The sequence below is a fragment of the Chlorocebus sabaeus genome, chromosome 17, assembly GCF_047675955.1.
Source record: "Chlorocebus sabaeus isolate Y175 chromosome 17, mChlSab1.0.hap1, whole genome shotgun sequence".
NCBI lineage: Eukaryota > Metazoa > Chordata > Mammalia > Primates > Cercopithecidae > Chlorocebus > Chlorocebus sabaeus.
Window position 1 is genome coordinate 42,377,691 of NC_132920.1, and position 22,620 is coordinate 42,400,310.

The following is a 22,620-nucleotide window of genomic DNA, read 5'->3' on the forward strand; positions in this document are numbered from 1 at the left end:
ATTATTCTTATTTTAAGAATGAGGAAACTGAGGCTCAGAGAGGTTAAGTTACTTGCTCAAGGTCACCCAACCAGTAATGTAAGCAAGAAACAAGCTTGTGTTGTTTTCAGCCACTGAGATTTTAGAGTGGTTTGTTACTGTAGCATAGCCTAGCCCACTGTGAGATATGTATACACATATATTTGATATATGTTACCTATTGTATAAATTGTATATTTATATAAATCTATTCACATGTAATTATATATTATTTATATAAATTGTATAAATTGTGTATCAGTGCACAACTTGATCAAGCATCCAAGGCCCTGGTGGGGAACGCAGAACTATGGGCAATGGTTCCCTCTAGATGAGTTAGGAGACCTGGGTGTGGCACATGTGTAAAGGAGGAAGGCAAACAAGGGAAAAACGGCAGGGCAAGCGCTGGCTTTAAGTTTTCCTGGCAGCATCCAGATTAAGTGCACCTGCACCCAAATGCTGGTTCCGTAATTGAGCCAGCTTTTAAATGTGTGGCCAGGGAGTACACATCCCACCAGGCATCAGAGAAAGCTGTTGCTGCATAGACAGGCCCCCCAGGCTTGGCCTGGGAGCTTTCCAGGCCCAGCAGGTAGCAGCTCACCCATGCACCTATGTGCCTGCACTCTCCCACTCCACTCACACACACCCCAGGGCACCAGGCACACACTCCATGTCCCCCACCCGTGCCCCTAGAAGGTGATGGTGATGGTGTGAGGCTCAGAGTCAGATGGAAGGTTGAATCCAGGGCTCTCAAGATGGGAAAGATGCAACCTTCAGGAACACGAGAGTGTGGCCAGAACAGGACCAGTGTGTAAGAGTGTGTGTATGTGTGTGTACTGGTCTCTGTGTACTGGTGCAGGTTAATGTAGGAGGGGGTTCTCTCTGGCTGTTCAAGGCTTATCTTGGAAGCCCACAGACTCTGCATCCACCCAGGTGCCCTCATATGTTAGCACATCCATGGTACGATTGGACCCACTCAGTTGTGATGGCCAAGTGCAGTGCACAGCCTGGATAACCGTACACAGCAGCCCTGTCAGGAGCCCACAGTTGGCCATCTCTGGACAAGAAGCCAGCTCTATCTCATATATACCTCAATTCCATGATTGAGGGCAGAATCCAAAACCATTGTGAATCCACTCAAACCGGGAGAAGAAGGTCGCAAAGGTCATAGGATCAGAGCAGCTTCTGGCTGACACCCACTCCGTGGTGGTAAGAAGGGATTAGGAGATTGCAAACTGGGTTAAAAAATCCTCTCACCTACAGCTCAAGGCTGTAATCCTAAGGACTCTGCTTCTCTAAGCCTTGTTCTATTTTCAACTCTCTTCTCCAGGGTACAGTCTCCACTGGGGCTGCAAGGATTTAGTGGAGACTCTTAACACCAGTTCTCTGGCATCTGTGAGTTTGAGTGTGGGCCATCAGCTTCTTCCTTCTTCTCTCTTCCTCTCCACATTTCCCGGTACCATCTGATCCATCAGGCCCTTCTTTGCTCAGGCCCGAAGGACTCAGGCCTGTGAGAGAGGACGGCCCGTTGTCACCAAGACACCTCTGGGTGAGGAGCAGCGAGCAGGACCTGTCTATCTCAGGCGTCAGCCCCCTGAAGGTCTGAGCAATGGGCAACGTGATGGAGGGAAAGTCGGTGGAGGAGCTGAGCAGCACTGAGTGCCACCAGTGGTACAAGAAGTTCATGACTGAGTGCCCCTCTGGCCAACTCACCCTCTATGAGTTCCGCCAGTTCTTTGGCCTCAAGAACCTGAGCCCGTCAGCCAGCCAGTACGTGGAGCAGATGTTTGAGACTTTTGACTTCAACAAGGTGAGCAGGGGCCCAGTGGCAGGGAGGGGGAGTGCTGGAGGGACCCCTCTGGAAGCCTGACCAGCTGAGGGTGAGGAAGAGCAGAGAGGAGCGTCGAAGTGTCCGCTGGGGAGCGACTTCATTTATTCAGTCATTTGTTTGCTTGAGAGGTGGGTTTTTGACGCTAGGGTTTCAACGGATCTAATGTTTGTGCTTTAATGAGCACCGACTGAATCAGGCACTGGGGGGTTATAAATAAATCAGACACTGTCCCTGCCCTCACTTTCTAGGGCAAGACAGAGAGGCCCCAAAATTAGTGTAATCTGAGGCTGAATCCAATGGCTTCCTCTGCCTCTGCCACAGGCATATCTTGGTTTACTCCAAAACGAGCGTAAACACTTCCAAGATGGTCATTGAACACCTGCGATGTGCCGGTCCCATATGTGGTGCTTTTGCAAAACCCTTTGAAGCTTTCAAGGGTGTGGGTGGAGGGGCAGAGAGCAGGGAGCAAGATAATGATTCTCCAGCCTTGCTGTCTGGCATGGGCAGGCCACTCATAATGTTCTGTGGACATGAGGACTGGAGACAGACAGGGTTGCCTGGTCCCTGGAGAATCCAGAATACTCCCAACCTCAAAATACCCAGTGACCTCAGATCACTGGGTATCACTTTTTCTCAAATGAGCCTGAAGGTCCACACAATGGTCATATTGTGTGTCTCCCTAGTAGCCCCCCTGGATGCACTGGGTAAGGGCTTCCTGATTGGTAAGCTAGAGGGGTCACTGAAAGGCGAATTTGGGACTGTGGGTTTGCGTCCCTAGCTTTCATCAGCTGGGTGACCTTGAGCCCATCATCTCCCCTCTCAGTCTTGGGGTATTCATGATGCTGTGGATGTCGGGAGAATTAGTTAAGAAGTTTGTTGGTTTTTGTAGTAGATGTTCCACTCATTTGGAACTATTTGGTCAAGACATAGTTGTGGAAGAACCCAAATCTGCAAACGTGGCTCCCCGCCCTGTGGCCCCTCACTTGAAAAGTGAGGACGAAATGAGGCGCTGCCACATGTGCTCTACAGACCCAGGAGAGGCTCCTTCCCTCGCTGCCCAAAAGGTCCAGGCACCATCACGGGTAGGGCTTCTTGGGAAAGCTGGGGCTCAGTGGCTATTTAAAACTCACTAATATTTGAGGATAAGGGACCAAAGTAGATTACAGGCTTTGAGTCCCAACCTCAAGTGTGGTATGAGGGAGCCCAAGGGCTTTCCCGAAGTGGGAGCAGGTGAGCAGAGTCCAGAGCCTGTGGTACGGAGACTTGAGGGGATGGCGTCATCATGTTCCACACTCAAAATGCTCCCGAAGAAGGAATAACTCTTATTTTTTTTTTTTTTTTTTTTTTTGAGACGGAGTCTCGCTCTGTCACCCAGGCTGCAGTGCAGTGGTGCAATCTTGGTTCACTGCAAGCTCCGCCTCCTGGGTTCACGCCATTCTCCTGCCTCAGCCTGCCATGTAGCTGGGACTACAGGCGCCCACCACCGCACCCGGCTAATTTTTTGTATTTTTAGTAGAGACGGGTTTCACTGTGTTCACCAGGATGGTCTCGATCTCCTGACCTCGTGATCTGCCCGTCTCGGTCTCCCAAAGTGCTGGGATTATGGGCGTGAGCCACTGTGCCCGGTCAGAAGTTTTGATACAGAGAGGCGTTAAACAAAACAGGGATAGGCAAATGACAGCACACAGGCCTGTTTTTGTAAATGAAGTTTTATTAGAACTCACCACATCTATTTATTTACATAGACAATTGTCTATGGCTGCTTTCACATGAAATGACAGAGGGTGTGTGGCTGTAAAGCTGCATATTTACTCTTTGGCTCTTAATAGAAAAAGTTTGCCAGTCCCTGCACTAAAAAAATGGTTGTATCTTTGGGATGTGCAGGGCTGGGGAATACAGAACGTGAGTGGGGACTGAGACCTGGGGGACAGGCATTTGCTTTGCTTACTTCAAATGTTTGTCTGGGCTTGGGTTTGTCTGACGATCACACAGGTGCACACAAATCTATGTAAATCTCCATCTGCATTTGAGGACGGGTATAGGATGATTTAGGAGACCCAGTTTTCTAGGCGAGACTTTGTCATTCACTAGCTGTGTGGCCTAATCTCTCTCAACTTTGACTTTCTCAGTCAAACTAGAGACAAAAATACTCACCTCTTGGCGGTGGCCGTGAGATTAAATGAGTAAAGTGAATAAAGCTGTCAGCCTAGGAAGTCCATGGAGAGCACTAAAAAACCATTAGTATTGCTATATATTTTCATTGAATCTAATGCATACCACAACCTTTTTTTTTTTTTTTTTTTTTTTTGAGACGGAGTCTCTCTCTGTCGCCCAGGCTGGAGTGCAGTGGCCGGATCTCAGCTCACTGCAAGCTCCGCCTCCCGGGTTCACGCCATTCTCCTGCCTCAGCCTCCCGAGTAGCTGGGACTACAGGCGCCTGCCACCTCGCCCGGCTAGTTTTTTGTATTTTTTAGTAGAGACGGGGTTTCACCGTGTTAGCCAGGATGGTCTCGATCTCCTGACCTCGTGATCCGCCCGTCTCGGCCTCCCAAAGTGCTGGGATTACAGGCTTGAGCCACTGCGCCCGGCCATACCACAACCTTGAAAAGTGCACACTGTCATTCCATTTTATAGCTGGGAAAACGGAGACTCAAGGTCGTGAGACTTATCTAAGGTGATTTAGGTCTTTCTGGCACAAAAATCCACACCTTTTCCATTGCCCCTTTTCAGACATAAAAAACAAACAAACAAACAAACAAACTGCAAAAGCAATCCAGCTCATCATAGAAATTTCCAACAATACAGAAAGATAAAAAATGAACAGCAAAAGTATCCTCAACCGGTGTCCCCTCCCCAAGAGGAAACCTCCTTAGCAGTTTTCTTGCTTATTCAACCAGTGCTGTCTAGGGGCCTCTCTGGACTCTGTTCTGATGACAGCCCTGGGAGGTGGGCTGGGACTGAATGAGCCCACTGTGGGGCTCAGAGTGGTTAAGGCCTTCCGGGGGCCTAAGCCCCTCAGGCGGCAGGGTGAGAAACTCCCCAAAGCTCACCCAAACCACGCTCCCATCCCTGGGGGTGCAGTTCTTCCTCCTCTCATCTACGCACACGTCACCCATTTCCCCTAACTGGAAAGTCTCATGCTTGACAATCACAGGGAAGCAGGTAGCGCCCGCTAAAATCCAGATGCCTGTGAACAGACAGCGCCATAGCCATTCACACCCCAGTGGGTGCTGGCTTATTGGATTTGACTGGCAGCCTCAGAGGTAGGCAGGGTGGGCTATACAGGGCGTCTAGGAAGACTGACAGGTCACGGCGGAGACAGGGCTGGCCTCCCTGGCCGCATCTCCTAAGGTCCGGGGCTCCCCTCAGCATGTCTTGGGGCTTGCCGAGATGGGTGGAAACTTGGGTTATGATGGGCGGGGCCTGAGGACGGAGTGGGCGGAGCCCGGGTGGGCTCACGGCGGCCACGCCCCTCGCCCAGGACGGCTACATTGATTTCATGGAGTATGTGGCGGCGCTCAGCCTGGTCCTCAAGGGGAAGGTGGAACAGAAGCTCCGCTGGTACTTCAAGCTCTATGATGTAGACGGCAACGGCTGCATTGACCGCGACGAGCTGCTCACCATCATCCAGGTGCAGAGGGCCCGGCCAGGGCTGGGGGCAGCGGCCTGGGTGGGACCCGGAGCTGAGAGCCCAGGGTTAGAACAGCAATCTCAGGATTGAGACAGGATGTGGGACTGAGGATCCTAGTGGCAGCTGTGGACCTCACCAGCTGCGTGACCCAGGCCACGTTCCTTCCCTTCCTGGGCCTCAGTTTCCTCATCAATACCAAAAGAAGATAGAAGTTTGACTCTTGAGTCCCAGCTCTGCCTAGGCCCCCGGGTACCCTGCACCCTACTCCTCATTGCTCTTGGGAGCCGCACAAGCTCTGACCGTCCCAACTCCCACCCCTGAGATAGGATAAGGATGGGCCCCTCTCACTTCTGCTCCTTCTTCCTCCCAGGCCATTCGCGCCATTAACCCCTGCAGCGATACCGCCATGACTGCAGAGGAGTTCACCGATACAGTGTTCTCCAAGATTGACGTCAACGGGGATGGTGAGCGGGCCGAGGAGGGGCTCCCCAGGGGAGGGGTCACCATGGATGTGGGGTCATGAGGGGTGGAAGGTCACTAGAGGAGAGGGGAAGGAGGAGAGGAGGAGGCCCAAAGGTCCCCGGGCTAGTCACCTCCTCCACCTGCCCCAGCCACAAAGTTGGCTTTTAGGGGCCCCTGGACCAGAATCTGGGCTCTGGGTGCCTCTGCCTGCTGCACCTGCAGGTCGCTTCTCCTCGCCTGGGCTCTGTCCCTGCCCCTGGCAAGAACCCGGTTCTGTGCTCTGGACTGCAGAAATGAACACCCTCCTCCCCCTGATTCCCTTTCTCTCTACCCCAGGGGAACTCTCCCTGGAAGAGTTTATAGAGGGCGTCCAGAAGGACCAGATGCTTCTGGACACATTGACACGAAGCTTGGACCTTACCCGCATTGTGCGCAGACTCCAGAATGGCGAGCAAGATGAGGAGGGGGCTGACAAGGAGGCCGCTGAGGCAGCCGGCTGAGCGCACCGCCCAGCTGCTTCTGCACTAGCGGGTGGGGTGGTATGGTGGTGACTGGTGGTGTTGCTCTTGTCTTAACCCTAGATAGAATCTACTAAACTCAGAGGCTTAGCTCGCCTCTTTGGGGTACATGGTGGCAGCAGAGAGGCAGCAGTGGGAGGCCAGAGCCAGGAACAGTGAAGGATGGTTCCTGGCCCCTCGGAGTGACAGCTGACTGCAGCACTCCCTGCTGGGGGCACTGTTCAGCATCCCTCTGCTGTCTGGTGACCCCCTAGCCCTTCTGGCTCCTCTCCCAGTTTTTCCCAGCTTTCTCCACTGACCTTCTCCATGCTCTTCTGGATGTGGACTCTCTGAGGCACAGCTGAACTTTCCCAGGCCTCTTACGGAATCCTGCAGATCCGGTGGCTGCAGCTTCAATCTCAGTGCTGCAATCACACATCCATTCTGCCCCGGGGACCCTGGAGCCTACTTGTGTGCTTTGCATTTGATTCACACCTCCCTTCAACAAGCATTTACTGAGCGCCTACTATGTACTAATGCTAGATGTTAGATGTACAGAGAAGACAGTTTTCATCCTCAAGGAACTCATAGGCTAATGGTGAGACCTACAGACAAACATCATTATAATAAAACATGCTAAGAGAACTTATGAACAGATTTCTGTAGGAGGCACCTATAGGCGTCTGACTCAGAGACAGCATCACAGAGGTGGCCTTTGACTTTGAACACGAAAGAGTGCTTTGGGGCCGAATGTGGAGAAGAAGGTGATGCATGTGGGGTGGTTGGAGGTGCATTCTCTGTGATGTATGTGTCACATGTGGGGGGCTGTGTGATGTGGACAGGAGCATTCTTAGGTGCAAATTTGGGGTATCCTTTGGAATTTAAATTTTACCAAATTTAAAACAGTAAGAATCACCATATCTGTGTTTAGGGAGTACCTCCTAGGTCCCCAGTAAGGGAAAACAAACAAACACAGCTCCTTCAAGAGATTTATAATCCTACTAGCAAGATAAGGATGGGATGTTTTGCCAGGTATGGTGGTAAATGCCTGTAATCCCCAATACTCAGGAGGCTGAGGTGGAAGAATCGCTTGAGCCCAGGGGTTCAAGACAATCCCAGGCAACATAGTGAGACCCCTCTTCAAAAAGGAAAAAGGGGGCTGGGAGTGGTGGCTCATGCCTGTAATCCCAGCACTTTTGGAGGCCGAGGTGGGCAGATCACCTGAGGTCAGGAGTTCGAGACCAGCCTGGCCAACGTGGTGAAACCCTGTCTCTACTAAAAATACAAAAATTAGCTGGATATGGTGGCGGGCGCCTGTAATCCCAGCTACTTGGGAGGCTGAGGCAGGAGAATTGCTTGAACCTGGGAGGCAGAGGTTGCAGTGAGCCGAGATCACACCACTGCACTCCAGCCTGGACAACAGAGTGAGACCCTGTCTCAAAAAAATAAACAAATAAATAAAAAGAAAAAAAGGGTGGAATATTTAGATGACAATGTAGATCTGAATCTGAATGCATGTGCATGCATTCACTCTGGAAAGGTTTGGTGTTGGCCAAAACGTGAAAGAGGGTGGGTGGTTCTGCAGAAAATCCTCATTTCTCGAGAAGAAACCCATATTTTTTCAGAAGAGCCTGCACAAGTCCCTCATACTTCCCCTCCTTGGTGACATATGGTGCTCCATGGCTCCCCACAGATCTGCGACTCATTGCTCATTGCAAATAATCTATCCCTGGTCTAACCTAAATCCCTCTTGCTGCAGTGACACCTGATACCAGTTGGGAAGTGGGACAGTCTGTTACAGGTGGGCCCCATCCGCATCTTTGCACATCTCAACTTTAAGAATACCCAACTCAGGCTGGGCGCGGTGGCTCACGCCTGTAATCCCAGCACTTTGGGAGGCTGAGGTGGGCGAATCACAAGGTCAGGAGATCGAGACCATCCTGGCTAACACGGTGAAACCCCGTCTCTACGAAAATACAAAAAAATTAGCCAGGCATGGTCACGGGTGCCTGTGGTCCCAGCTGCTCTGGAGGCTGAGGCAGGAGAATGGTGTGAACCTGGGAGGCAGAGCTTGCAGTGAGCCAAGATCGCGCCACTGCACTCCAGCTTGGGCTACAGAGCGAGAATCCGTCTCAGAAAAACAAAACAAAACAAAACAACAGCAACGAAAAACCCAACTCAGAGATCTATCTCTACCTGTCCAAGGCAGGTTTTCTTGGTTCTGTCCCTGAATTACAGCTACCTGGTTGCTGCAGGAACCTGGGGAGACACAGAGGCTAGAGCAGTTGTGACCATTTTTTCAAAGATGCTCTTTCTTCTGGGCTTTGAGTCTTCACTTCAGCTGGGTGTGGGGGAGGTGTGGGGAGTAAATGAAAATTCAGGAGAGGAAGCCAGGCGTGGTGGCTTAACGCCTGTAATCCCAGCACTTTGGGATGGGTGCTGAGGTGGGTGGATCACTTGAGCACATAAATTTGTGACCAGCCTGCCCAACATGGTAAAACCCTGTCTTTACAAAAAAAATAGAAAAATTAGCTAGCCTTAGTGGTGTGCACCTGTGGTCCCAGCTACTCAGGAGGCTGAGGTGGGAGGATCGCTTGAACCTGGGAGGCGGAGGTTGCAATGAGCCAAGATTGCGCCACTGCACTCCAGCCTGGATAACAGAGCCAGATCCTGTCTCCAATAAATAAATACATAAATACATTCAGGAGTGGGAGAGAGAAAATGAGGGGAAAATTAAGTAAAATACCAAGTCAGAGAGTGCCCCACTGGGCAGATGAGGGGGTGCATTTTTCTCATGTCCTGTCCACCACTTGGACCTCCCCAGACAAAGAAGTCAGCCAGGGACTGAGCAACAGACGTGGAAGGAAGGTAGAGGTAGAAGTCGTTCTGTCTGAACGTTGGTTCAGACAGAAAGAAAAAGGGAGTTGACATTTCTGCTCCTTTGGCTGGCTGCCTGTCGGGAAATCCTGAAGGTCAGAGTTGGGAAGGTGTCTGCGTGTAATTAGGACATCCCTCAATGTCATTCACATACCTTCTTCATAATTTGGGGCATATGTGTGTCCCACCTGGATACACACACACACACACACACACACACACACACGTATATATATATATATATTTTTTGAGATGGAGTTTCACTCTTGTTGCCCAAGCTGGAGTGCAATGGGGCGATCTTGGCTCACCGCTACCTCCTCCTCAAGGGTTCAAGCGATTTTCCTGCCTCAGCCTCCCAAGTAGCTGGGATTAGAGGCGCATGCCACCACACCTGGCTCATTTTGTAGCTTTAGTAGAGACGGGGTTTCACCAAGTTGGTCAGGCTGGTCTCAAACTCCTGACCTCAGGTGATCCGCCCACCTCGTCCTCCCAAAGTGCTGGGATTATAGGCATGAGCCACCCCACCTGGCCCGCTTGCTTTGCTTTGCTTTTCTCTTTCTTTCTGTCTTTCCCTCCCTCCCTCCCTCCCTCCCTCCCTCCCTCCCTCCCTCCCTTCCTTCCTTCCTTTTCTCTTTCTCTTTCTTTTTTTTTTTTTTTTTTTGAGGGAATTTCATACTTGTTACCCAGGCTGGAGTGCAATAGCGCGGTTTTGGCTCACTGCAACCTCCAACTCCTGGGTTCAAGTGATTTTCCTGCCTCGGCCTCACGAGTAGCTGGGATTACAGGCACCTGCCGCTGCGCCCAGCTAATTTTTTTTTTTTTTTTTTTTTTTGTATTTTTAGTAGAGACGGGGTTTCACCATGTTGGTCAGGCTGGTCTTGAACTCCTCACCTCAGGTGATCCACCCACCTCGGCCTCCCAAAATCCTGGGATTACAGGTGTGAGCTGCTGTGCCTGGCCAATGTTTTTCTAATCAATTATTTTTTTACCAAATTGGTGTCTAAAGGAAATTTTATATGAATATCATATGAAATAGCACGCTATGAAGTCGCAGGTTTAATAGGTTAGTTTTATTTTTTATACACCAACATAACAACCTATCTATTCAAGATAAAGCAAATGTTTTTCCAGGTCTCACTTTAAACTGTCTTACAGGAGTAACAGTGACCCAGGATGCTGGTTTTCAGTTTGCTTTTTTCAGAGGTGCCTCCAGTTCCAGAGGGTACTCAGACCCCCTTTCAACCAGAGAGACTCCCTTTCAATCTAGTTTCTATACTGGAGTTACACATAAGAGTTTATATAACAAAAAATAATTCCACATCTAAAAATATAATAATCCAAAACTGCTTGCCTAGTCCGACCTGCTCACCGTGCCACTGAGACATAACTGAGGTTAGGGAGGAGAAGTGGCTGTCTTGGGTCACACAGCCATGAGAAGCAAAGTCCGGCCCATGAACCCCAGTCAGCAGGCCCCCAATTCTCGCCAGAGACAGACAGAAGTTTTCTCCATCCTTTAAAGAGAAACATTCAGCTTATGGCTGGGAGTTGTGGAAGGTCCATAGCGGGGGATGTGGATGGAAAGGGAGGCTTGTTGGGGGAATGGTGGGTTGGCAGCAGGGGATCCCGGAGCAGCTCCCAGGCAGAGCTGAAACAGCCCCTTTAAGCACAGCTGACCCTTCCAAAGGCAGAAAGACCACAGCCTGCAGCGTATTTGCTACCATTTTTCCTGTTGACACCACTGGTGAGGATGCCTTGGGGAGAAGGAGGCCAGGGTCCTCCCCATTAATGCCCCTCAGCATCCTGGAAGTTAGAGAGTTATTGCCGCCCCCTGCTTCCCAACACTCCTGCCTTTTCTTCAGTCTCAACACCCTACCACCCCTGCCTCCTACCAGTCTTTATGTTCTCATTTCTGATTTGGTCTGTGGGACCCTCACCCCTCAGTTGGCTCCTGCTTCCAACTGAGAACACCTAGAAACCGTGGGAGTCCCACAACCACCAAGCCAAGGCATAGTTCTCCCGGGAATAGCTGAACGGGAAAAGTAACCCAGTTCCCTTCACCATCCCAGGGAATCCTCCAACATGGACTATGCCCTGTTGGCCACTTCAGACCCAGCAGCCCTTCCCCATCTCCACTCAGCCCTGCACAGGGGGTGCCAGGAAGTCCACACCAGGGGACGAGTGGGCATGAGCAGGCTAAGCCAGGGACCCTTCCACTACCCTGGAAACCTGGGTGAGCCTGGAGTCATGCAGGGGCCCCAGATCCTCAGAACATGGCGCTTTTCCGTCTCTGCTGAGTGAGCCAGCTGCTGGGATTCATGTCCATCTGCAGCATCTTCATCACCCATTTGTCCCGACGGGCACCTTCAACAAACTCGTTCAGAGACAGCTGGCCTGAGCAAGGGGGAGGAGAGGCGGTCATGCAGAAGAAGGGGAGACCTGAGTCTGGGGGCAGGAGGGGAGACCTCACTCCCAGGATGCGCCTACACCTCTTATGCCAACTATCCTGCAGTCTCAGGCCCTAAGCTTGAGGCTTGTCAGGTGTCTGAATCTCCAGGAGTCTCCTGCCACCTTTAAGGGGCTTTCTAGGCTGGGTGCGGTGGCTCACGCCTGTAATCCCAGCACTCTGGGAGGCCGAGACGGTTGGATCATGAAGTCAGGAGATAGAGACCATCCTGGCTAACACAGTGAAACCCCGTCTCTACTAAAAATACAAAAAATTAGCTGAGCGTGGTGGTGGGCACCTGTCGTCCCAGCTACTGGGGAGGCTGAGGCAGGAGAATGGCGTGAACCTGGGAGGCGGAGCTTGCAGTAAGCCGAGATCGCGCCACTGCACTCCAGCCTGGGCGACAGAGTGAGACTTCATCTCAAAAAAAAAAAAAAAAAAAAAAAAAAAAAAAAGGTGGAGGGGGCTTTCTTTGCAGATGAATTGAATTTTTGCACGCAGTCCCACGGAAATGCTGGGTGGAGCTGAGAGATCTGGAGGGCTCGTGTGTGTATTCCAAGCCAGCTCTCACCCCACACAGCCTTGGGGCTGGGCACTGGGCTACAGGGAGGAGAGCCCAAGCAACCTGAATGGAGGCCTACCCTATGCCTGCTCTTAAACACATTATCCCATTCATTCCTCTCAACCACTATTATTATCCCCATTTTCCAGATGAGGAAATTGAGACCAGGACGAGAAACTCAATATATCACTCCCTGCCTGACTCCAAAGTTCCAATTCTTTCTATTCTGCATACTTGGCCTCCATCGGCAACTCCTATAGGACTTTTAGTCGCTCCTACAAACACGTGCTCATGAGTCCCTTTGTTAGTTCATGTCATCTTCTCCACAGCCTTCTCATAGATGAGGACACCAGGGTTGGAAAGTGGAGGGTCTTGCCCAAGGATTTAAGGCCAGAAAGTGGCGGTGATGCAGAGTGGGCAGCACCCCCTACACATCTCTGCCCCTCTTACCATCTCCATTCTCATCCACCAGGAGGAAGATCCTATCTACCACCTCCTCGGGCGTGAGCAGTTGGCCTTGCTCAGTTTGTAGCTCTCGCCGGCAGGCTTTCTTCAGCTGGTAAATTCCCTGCCAAAGAAAACTCAGTTGCATTGATGGGAGACCCTGCAAGCTCACCCTCACCCCCGTGACCCATATCCTTCAGCACCACTTCCCCAGTGCTGGCTTCCCAGGCTGTGCGTCTTAGGATCACGTAATCTGGATCCAAATCAAAACTGACCTGTCCTAAGGCGGTGCTCTCAGAATCCCACTGGCCTAATTCCAGCTGAGTTCCCGGCCTCACACCCCACCTGACCCCAACACCATTTGCATTTCCACTGTGAGCCGCAAAGCCCAAATCCAAAACCTCTAATGAGGGAGGTTTAAGTCACCATGAGTCTAAATCGCATTCTACACAGGAAGAAATAGAGGTGCAGAGAAGAAAATTCAGTGTATCTATATATGTGTGTGTCTGTACATGTGTAAAACAGAAAGATGGGGATACACATGTTCTCTCCTCATGGACGGGAGGGAAAAACCCAGGTTTCTCCTTTTCCCTGTTTCCTCTCCTGATGAAACTATGTTTGTGAAAGCATCATGTAGGCCAGGCGCTGTGGCTCACGCCTGTAATCCCAGCACTTTGAGAGGCCAAGGCAGGCCATCATTTGAGGTCAGGAGTTCAAGACCAGCCTGGCCAACACGGTGAAATCCTGTCTCTACTAAAAATACAAAAACTAGCCGGGCACAGTGGTGGGCGCCTGTAATCCCAGCTACTCAGGAGGCTGAGGCAGGAGAATTGCTTGAACCCAGGAGGTAGAGGTTGCAGTGAGCTGAGATTGTGCCACTGAACTCCAGCCTGGGCAACAAAACGAGACTCTGTCTCAAAAAAAAAAAAAAAAGAAAGAAAGAAAGCAAGCACTATGTAAATGCGGAAGAGATGGACACATATGACGCTTTTCCTTAGCTCCCAGGCTGGTGCTCCCTGAGGACAGAAGCTGTGTCTTATGCACCTCTATGGCCTCACTGCCCAGCCCAGTGCCCAGCACAAAGTAGGGCTCATCAACGTGTCTTGGGAGACTGAGGGGTTAAATCCAGCTCTAGCACTTTCTAGGTAGACTAATTTGGGCAGATTACAGAATCTCTATGAAGCAACTTCTTGCTCTGTGAAATAGGGCTAACGATAGTCTGGCTAACGCAGGGAACACGCCAGAGTCTGGAATACACCAGGCACTTCTTTTCTTCCTTAATCATTCTTGCTAATAGAGAGTGATGGTTAGTCTTTTAAAAGAAATAACTTCTGATCTTGACTTTTTCTCATGCATTTGTGTTTTCTATTTTATTGATTTCTGCTGTTTATTTTCTTTCTTCTGCTATCTTTGGATTTAATTTTATTTATTGATTTATTTATTTTGAGATGGAGTCTCACTCTGTTGCCCAGGCTGGAGTGCAGTGGCACCATCTCGGCTCACTGCAAGCTCCACCTCCCAGGTTCAAGCGATTCTCCTGCCTCAGCCTTTGCAGTAGCTGGAACTACAGGCACCTGCCACCACGCCCGGATAGTTTTTTGTACTTTTAGTAGAGACTGGGTTTCACCATGTTAGCCAGAGTGGTCTCGATCTCATGACCTTGTGATCTTCCCGCCTCGGCCTCCCAAGGTACTGGTATTACAGGTGTGAGCCACCACTGCTCCCGGACAAGGGTTTATTTTACCTTTTTTTTTTTTAGACAGGTTTTCACTCTGTTGCTCAGGCTGGAGTGCAGTGGCACAATCACAGCTCATTGTAGCCTCGACCTCCCAGGCTCAGGCAATCCTCCCACCTCAGCCTTTGGAGTAGCTGGGACCAGGTGCATACCACCATGCCCAGTTAATTTTTTTGTGTGTTTTTTGTAGAGATGGGGTCTTACTATGTTGCCCAGGCTGATCTTGAACTCCTGGGCTCAAGTGATCCACTCACTTCAGCCTCCTAAAGTGCTGGAATTACATGTGTGAGTCCCTGCACCTGGCTTTAATTTACTCTTCCTTTTTTCTAATTTCCTGAGATGGCCTCTTAGATCATTGATTTTCTAATATATAAAGTCTTATTTTCTAATATAGAATGCATTTTCTAATTGTTTCCTAATATATATTTTCTTTTCGTTTTTTTTTTTTGAGACAGGGTCTTACTTTGTTGCCCCAGCTGGAACGCAGTGGCATGATCATAGCTTACTGCAGCCTCCAACTCCTGGCTCAAGCAATCCTCCCAGCTCAGTCTCCTAAGTAGCTAGGACTACAGGCATGTACCTCCAAGCCTGGATAATTTTTAAACTTTTTGTAGAGATGGGGTCTCACTTTGTTTTCCAGGTTGGTCTTGAACTCCCGGGCTCAAGCAATCCTCCCACCTCAGCCTCCCAAAGTACTGAGATTACAGGAATGAGCCACTGCATCCAGTCTCTATTTCCTAATGTATGCATTTTAAGTCTTATTTTCTAATATGTACATTTTAAATCTATAAATTTTTCTGCAGGTTCAGCTTTAGCTGCATTCCACAAGTTGTAGTATATCATGCTTGCATTATTTTTCAATTTAAGACGTGTGTGTGTGTGTGTGTGTGTGAGAGAGAGAGAGAGAGAGAGAGAGAGAGAGAGGGAGAGAAAGGGAAAGTATTTCTTTGATCCACGGAGTATGTGGAAGTCTACTGCCTAATTTCCAAACAGATGGGGATTTTCTAATAATCTTTTTGTGATTGATTTCCTAGCTTAATTCCACTAGAAAGTACACACTTAGAACGAGAACACAGGAAACACACTCAGAATGATTTCAAGGCCTCTTCTTCAGTCCCCGCTGGCCACTTGCAGCCAACCCTCAGAGCTCCAGCAGTGCTCAAGTGCCCAGGCTGCTGGTCCATGGGCAGAGACACTAACCTCCACAATGTTGAGTAGCTCCAGGCGGTCGATGCAGCCATTGCCGTCCTTATCATAAATCTTGAAGGTCCACTTCAGCTTGTGCTCCAGGGTGCCTCTCAGCACGAGATTCAGGGCTGCCACGTACTCCAGGAAGTCAATGGTGTTGTCCTGCATTAGATGTGGATGCTGCTGAGGGCACAGCCCACCTCCCCAGAGCATATGCCATTCATCCCTGCAAACACAGGGCTTCTCCTCCTCATTTTAATCCATGTGACCTCTGCATCTTTGCTCAAGCCTTTCTCCACCCTTGGGGTAGAGAACATTCTATTATCTATCTATCTATCTATCTATCTATCTATCTATCTATCTATCTATCTATATCATCTGTATCACATTATCTGTCTATCTATCTATCTATCTATCTATCTATCTCTCTATCAATCATTCATCCGTCTATTTATTTTTAGAAACAGGGTCTCACTACATTACCCAGGCTGGCCTCAAACTCTTGGGCTCAAGTGATCCTCCCTTCTTGGCCTCCCAAAATGTTTGGATTACAGGCATGAGCCACCACACTCAGCCTAGAGAACATTCTCTCTTCTCATTTTCTATGATCACCCAAGCCTACCCATCCTTCAAGGCTGAGCTCAACGGTCTCCTCCTCCAGGAAGCCTTCGTTCTCTGATCTATTCAGCCATAGTGCTCTCTCCCTCCCCATTCTAACATCCTCAGCATCTACTGCTTATTCTACACAGCTTGGGACTTTCTCTGGCATTGTCACTTAACTGTTTCCTAAATATGTCTCGTTCTCTAACCACGTTATATGCTCCTGGGGAAAAGAGAGGGGTTGACATTGCTTGGGTTTCTCCTCCGTGCCTAGCACAGTGCCACTTACGGCCAGAGTTGGAAGCCAATAGATATTCATGGATCAATTAGTCAATGATGGACTTGATCTGAATTTGGGACTAAGACAGTTTTGAAGGAGATTAGAAAGCAGAGCCTATGTTGAAATTTTCCTCTGCATTCTCATTCACCCCAAGTCAGAGAGAGGCAGACAGGCAGTGTCTCCAGCCCTACCCACTTCTAAGTTCCGGTGTACATTACACCGAACAACAGGCCTGTGACTCCAGCCCATCCAGGAAGGGTGGGGGAGCACAGAGCTCAGATGCTAACTGGGCAGAGGAAGGGAGAGAGGCACAGTCTACTTCTAAGGTGACTCTCACCAAGAAACAACAGAAACTTCTTGTAACAGAAATGCGGCAGCAATAACGATTTCTAAAGCCGTAAACAAGAAAGAGGATATATTCTTGCTTTCTTCTCCAAATGTGTTTGGGGTGACAGCCTGCTGCTGCTGCTGCTGGTGGTGGCTGCAGTGGGTTAGCTGTGCCAGTGTCTCGCTTACAGGTGCTCACTTATTCCAGGGTTGGGACCTCCACTCTCCAAACAAAAAAATCTGAGCCATCAGATCCCCCAGGAGTGCCTGTCATTCACATGACTTTGTTATCGGAAATGATACCGATGGCCCAGAGCAGAGCACTTCTGTCCCACCGGGTCAGGACACTCAGGAGCCCCAGCCCCAGATCAAGGGGTGCCTGGGTGAACAAGGTTTGAGCAACAGGAGAAATGGCAGAAAATGAGGGAAACAGCAAGAAGCCTAAGGAAAAGCTAAGAAGAAAACAAAATGAGCTTACCTTAGTACCTGAAGTGTTCTATTCATATCTTTTATATAATTCCTAGAAATATATGGTCTCGTGCTCCCCGTCATATACTTACCTAATTGAGGTCAGATTATATTTATAATTTTGTTTCCTTCATTTTCATGTAACATTTTCTCATGTCTTTAAAAATTATTTAAAATGTCAACTTCCATTTTTTTTTTTTTGGTGGGGAGGCGGTACTGAACATTCCCTTTGTTGAACATATTTCTAATATTTTCCATTACACAATGAACATTTTTTTCGCATGTATACCTTTTCTTACATCTCTGGTATTTTTTTTTTTTTTTAGGGTAGACACTTGGCAGTGGTTGTCAGTTCTTTAAAAGGCTATTTTCTTGAGTAGTTGTTATATATTAAGCTTACCACAAAGCAAACTTGCGTTTCTTATTTAATGAGGATGATTTATTATCCCCATTTTATGGATGAGGAGTCTGGGACCCAGAGGTTCCCAGGCCACCCAGCCAGCAAGTGGCAGAGCTTTTCCAGGCACACATCTCCTCCAGTTCATCAAGTCGGAAAAACTTGCAGTCTCCACTTAAGATCTATTTCTGTCCAGCAAATGAGCTTAGTGCTTGGGGATGCCAAGAGAAGAAAAACAAAAACAAAAAACCTGAAACCACCACAAATCCCCACACTCTAGATCTCCAGTCTTCCTCATTCTTTGTCCCAAAACTTCTGTTCCTACAACATCCTCTCAGCATGATTCAGTTTCCATGACTTCTGGCCTTATATGAGACATATTCCAGAATGATCTCTAGACAAGTGATCTCATCTGAGAGGTTACTAGAAACCCCAGGACCATTTCTGGGAAACTTCCAGCTGGGACTAATCTCATCTGCTGTGCATGGGACCTTGTCAGCTCCAATTACCCACAGAGGCCTGAGAGTGATGGAAATGGCTCTGTCTACTCAGGAATAGGATGGGCGTGTCACCGGCTCTGTGGGATTATCTGCCCTGTTTCTCCTTGAATTGGCCACATTTGTGCACCAGCCCTGACCTCAGTGCATGTTATACAAGAATCCCAAATGACATTTGATCTTGACCCTCCCCTTTCTTCCATTCTAGGCGGTCATAGGGCAACCACCAGAGTTGCAAGGGAGAGTGGCAGAGATGAGGTGTTCCTACCCCTTTGTCTCCACCAAACCAGTTTCCATCACCTCAGATTTTCACATGTGAACTAGATCCATAAACTCTTTTGATTTGATTTGCTTTAGAAATCTCAGACCGATTGTTCAGAAATGACACTCCTCGATATAAAGGGGAATGGAGTCAGGTGTAGGTTTGGAGAAAAAGACTAAGTGGGAAAGAAGACTCAGTCCCTGAGAGAGGAACTTAAAAACATGTTCTAGGGAGGCTCTTCCTTACAGTGGAACGCCAACTAGTAAATAGAGAAGGGTGGTGGGGTTAGAAAATTATCAACAGATGCCAAAGCCAGTAGAAAATTTGACTGAACAATAGGATATTTACTTAGTCTTAACGTATATCCCTACGAGATGCTTATTAATTACAAAGAAAAAAAATAGTAACTTTACAGTGTTGAAACATGGCAGATACCACCTTAACCAAGTGATCAAAGTTAACTGTGCCAGTGACGGGACAAACTGACATCTTATACCTGATGATATGATGCACCGAGGACACAACATCACATCAGTGGCAATTCTGCCAATTCAGGCAAACACCAATTGTGGGGTGTCCTACCACATAATTCAGCCAGGCATGGAGGTGCGCAGTCTTCAAAAATGTCACAGCCAAATAAAAAAGAAAAGCTGAGATTAAAGGTTCCAAGTTAAAGAAGACTAAGGAGGATACAACAAGGAAATGCAATGTGTGATCACACCAAAAAACAACAATAACAACAACAAACAAACAAAGAAAAAGGAAGGCCGGGTGCAGTGGCTCATGCCTGTAATCCCAACACTTTGGGAGACTGAGGCTGGCGGATCATGAAGTCAAGAGATGGAGACCATCCTGGCTAACATGGTGAAACCCCGTCTCTACTAAAAATACAAAAATTAGCTGGGCGTGGTGGCACTCGCCTGTAGTTCCAGCTACTGGGGAGGCTGAGGCAGGAGAATCGCTTGAACCTGGGAGGTGGAGGTTGCAGTGAGCCGAGATCACACCACTGCACTCCATCTCAAAAAAAAAAAAAAAAAAAAAAAGAAAAGAAAAAGGAAAAAAGAAAGAAACCTCACCAGGTGCAGTGGCTCATGCCTATAATCCCAGCACTCTGGGAGGCCGAGGTAGGCGGATCACTTCAGGTCAGGAGTTCGACACCAGCCTGTTTAACATGGTGAAATCCCATTTCTACTAAAAATACAAAAATTAGCCAGGCATGGGGATGCGCACCTATAATTCTAGCTACTCGGGAGGATGAGGCATGAGAATCACTTGAACCCGGGAGGTGGAGATTGCAGTGAGCTGAGATCGTGCCACTGCACTTCAGCCTGGGCAACATGGCAAGACTCTGTCTCTACCAAAATAGATAAGTAAATAATACAAAAATTAGCAGGCATGGTGGTGCATACCTGTAATCCCAGCTACTTGAGAGGTTGAGGTGGGAGGATCCCTTGAGCCTCGGAAATTAGAGGCTGCAAAAAGCTGAGATCATGCCACTGTACTACAGCCTGGGTGACAGAGTGAGACCCTGTCTCAAAAACCAAAAAGAAAAAGAAAATACACACTGAAATACTTAGGGATAAATAGGCATGATATCTATAATTTTCTCTTAAAAAAAGTATATGTATATATTCTGTATATGTATAAATTATGTATCATGTATATGTACATATACTTATAGGATACATTATATATATGTATGTATACAGAGAGAGGCAGAATGATAAAGTAAATGAGATAAAATGTAAATAACTGGGGAAATTTGGATAAATTGCATATGGGAGTTACTTGTATCATTCTTTTTTTTTTTTTTTTTTTTTTTTTTTTTTTTGAGACGGACTCTCGCTCTGTCGCCCAGGCTGGAGTGCAGTGGCCGGATCGCAGCTCACTGCAAGCTCCGCCTCCCGGGTTCCCGCCATTCTCCTGCCTCAGCCTCCCGAGTAGCTGGGACTACAGGCGCCCGCCGCCTCGCCCGGCTAGTTTTTTGTATTTTTTAGTAGAGACGGGGTTTCACCGTGTTCGCCAGGATGGTCTCGATCTCCTGACCTCGTGATCCGCCCGTCTCGGCCTCCCAAAGTGCTGGGATTACAGGCTTGAGCCACCGCGCCCGGCCACTTGTATCATTCTTATAACTTTTCTGTAAATTTAGAATCATAGCAAAATTAAGAAGTTATCCAAAAAGGAAAAACATTGATGAACATATGCCGATTTATAAGAAGAGATGAGGCATAAGGAGTACAACAATATGCCTAGGTTCTTAATCGCCCTTTTCGATCTTGAATCATGATTGTATTGATTTTTAGATGAATCTGGGGAAGATTGATGAACTTAAATGAGTCTTATTATTTATGACCTGATATATTTGTTTACTTTTCTTAAGACATTTAAAAAAATCATCAATTATTTTAAAAACTCATCTTCTCTCTTTAAAAAAACTTGCCTTCTAAGCAGGAGCACTTAAGACCTTGGGCAAATCGATTCATTTCCTTTTGCCCAGCTTTCTCATCATTTAATCTGGAATAACAAAAGTCTGCCCCTCCCACCCAGGGTTGCTGCTGACTCAGAGGAGACCGAGGAGAGGGGGAGTGCTAAGAAGCCCGAAACTGGCTCTGTGCCCTGTGGGGTGGTCGATGGGGTTCATCTCTGAGGAGGTTCTGTTGAATTGAAGATGCTGACCTCACCCTCCTGTCCCGGGACAGGCACTGTGGGGATGTGCACTGACTGGTACCAGCGACAGGATGAGACCTGAAGTGGCATTCCCAGTGATTCAGCTTAGACAGCTAAATTCTCCACGCACTGAGAAGTGGAGTACTGATGCTTTCTCCAGATTAAATAGGTATTTGAGGCAAATCCAGGGGTTTGCAGGATTGCCAGGGCACTGAACTGGATAACCTTAAATAATCAAGGGGTTTTTTTAACTGAATTGAAATTTAAAATTCAATCCCCAGGTGCATTTACAAGATGTGTTATCTTCTTAGCTGCTAGTGACATTGGGGCTTAGAGAAACTCTAGTCTGAATGATTTCATGAAACCTTCCTGGACTTTAAGAGCTGAAAGGGGCTTTTGCAGTCATCCTCCCAGTCTCCCAATCCATGCAGGAGCCTCCTCCAGCATTCTTGACAGGGAGAATCTGACCAGTCTCAGTTCAAAGAACCCCAACAAGAGGGAACTCATAGCCCATGCTAAGATACCTCGTCCCATTTGGAACATCTCTTTTGCTCCTAGTGTTTAGAGTGACAGGGTCTCTGGCAGATGTGAAAACCCAGTCATTGGCTGCAGAGTCTTGGCCAAAAATACACAAAGAGAGGACCTGGACTGTCTGCCAGTCCCCCTTCAGCTCTCAAGAAGAGGACACAGGGAGCATCAGCCGACAGTTGAGAGACAGAGGGAGGGAAGGAGAGACAGATAAGATGGAAAGGGACAAAAGAGGAGACAGAAGGGTTTGGGGAGTGACACAGAAAAGGTAATGAGAGATGGAATGGAAAGAAGAGTAGAGAAAGAACAGGAGTGGGGAACTGGGAGCTCTCCCTGAGGACACTCGTGGAGGAAGGCACCAGGTGGACTGGCCACCGTTCCTTCCCTTCAGGGTGCCTTACCCCATTCTTGTCGAAGGCTCGGAACATGCCCTCTACGTACTGGGAGGCCTCCTCATCGTCTGTGACCTTGAAGAAGCGTTTAAACTCATGCATAAAGAGTGTGCCACTGGGGCACTCCATCACGAACTTCTTGTACCACTCCTGGAGCTCTGCCACATCTATCTCGCCAGCTGCCTCTGCCTCCTCCCAGCTAAACTCCTGCCCCATGCTGGCCCTGAGGAGTGTCAGGGAGCAAGGGTCTGTGTCTCCTCCCTGGCTTCTGCTGACGGATCTCTCCAGCTAGGGCCCTCTTCCTCCCTTTCCAGGAGGCCTGATCAGCCTCTCCATCATCTCCTGGGTGACTGAACATGATCGTCAGTGCAGGGGGCAGGTGGCAAGGGAGGTGGGCCCAGGCCAGCTAAGCCGTCCTAAGACTATTAGAAGATTCCCAGGGCAGCCGGGCGCGATGGCTCATGCCTGTAATCCCAGCACTTTGGGAGGCTGAGGTGGGTGGATCCCGATATCA

The 22,620-nt window shown here is 48.7% G+C and overlaps 2 protein-coding genes across 2 annotated transcripts; one reads left to right on the forward strand and one right to left on the reverse strand.

Moving 5' to 3' along the window:
* The first annotated feature begins 1,155 nt into the window (after positions 1-1,155).
* On the forward strand, positions 1,156-7,084 carry GUCA1A (guanylate cyclase activator 1A). Its single transcript, XM_007972576.3, has 4 exons — positions 1,156-1,828; positions 5,331-5,480; positions 5,851-5,944; positions 6,279-7,084. Exons 1-4 carry the CDS (start codon positions 1,628-1,630, stop codon positions 6,440-6,442), a joined length of 609 nt encoding a protein of 202 aa, XP_007970767.1. The 5' UTR covers positions 1,156-1,627; the 3' UTR covers positions 6,443-7,084.
* Positions 7,085-11,309: 4,225 nt separating this feature from the next.
* On the reverse strand, positions 11,310-22,349 carry GUCA1B (guanylate cyclase activator 1B). Its single transcript, XM_007972575.3, has 4 exons — positions 22,116-22,349; positions 15,701-15,850; positions 12,772-12,889; positions 11,310-11,707 (listed from the first exon to the last, which is right to left on the reverse strand). The coding sequence occupies exons 1-4, from the start codon at positions 22,320-22,322 to the stop codon at positions 11,580-11,582; spliced, it is 603 nt and encodes a 200-aa protein (XP_007970766.1). The 5' UTR covers positions 22,323-22,349; the 3' UTR covers positions 11,310-11,579.
* Positions 22,350-22,620: the final 271 nt, after the last annotated feature.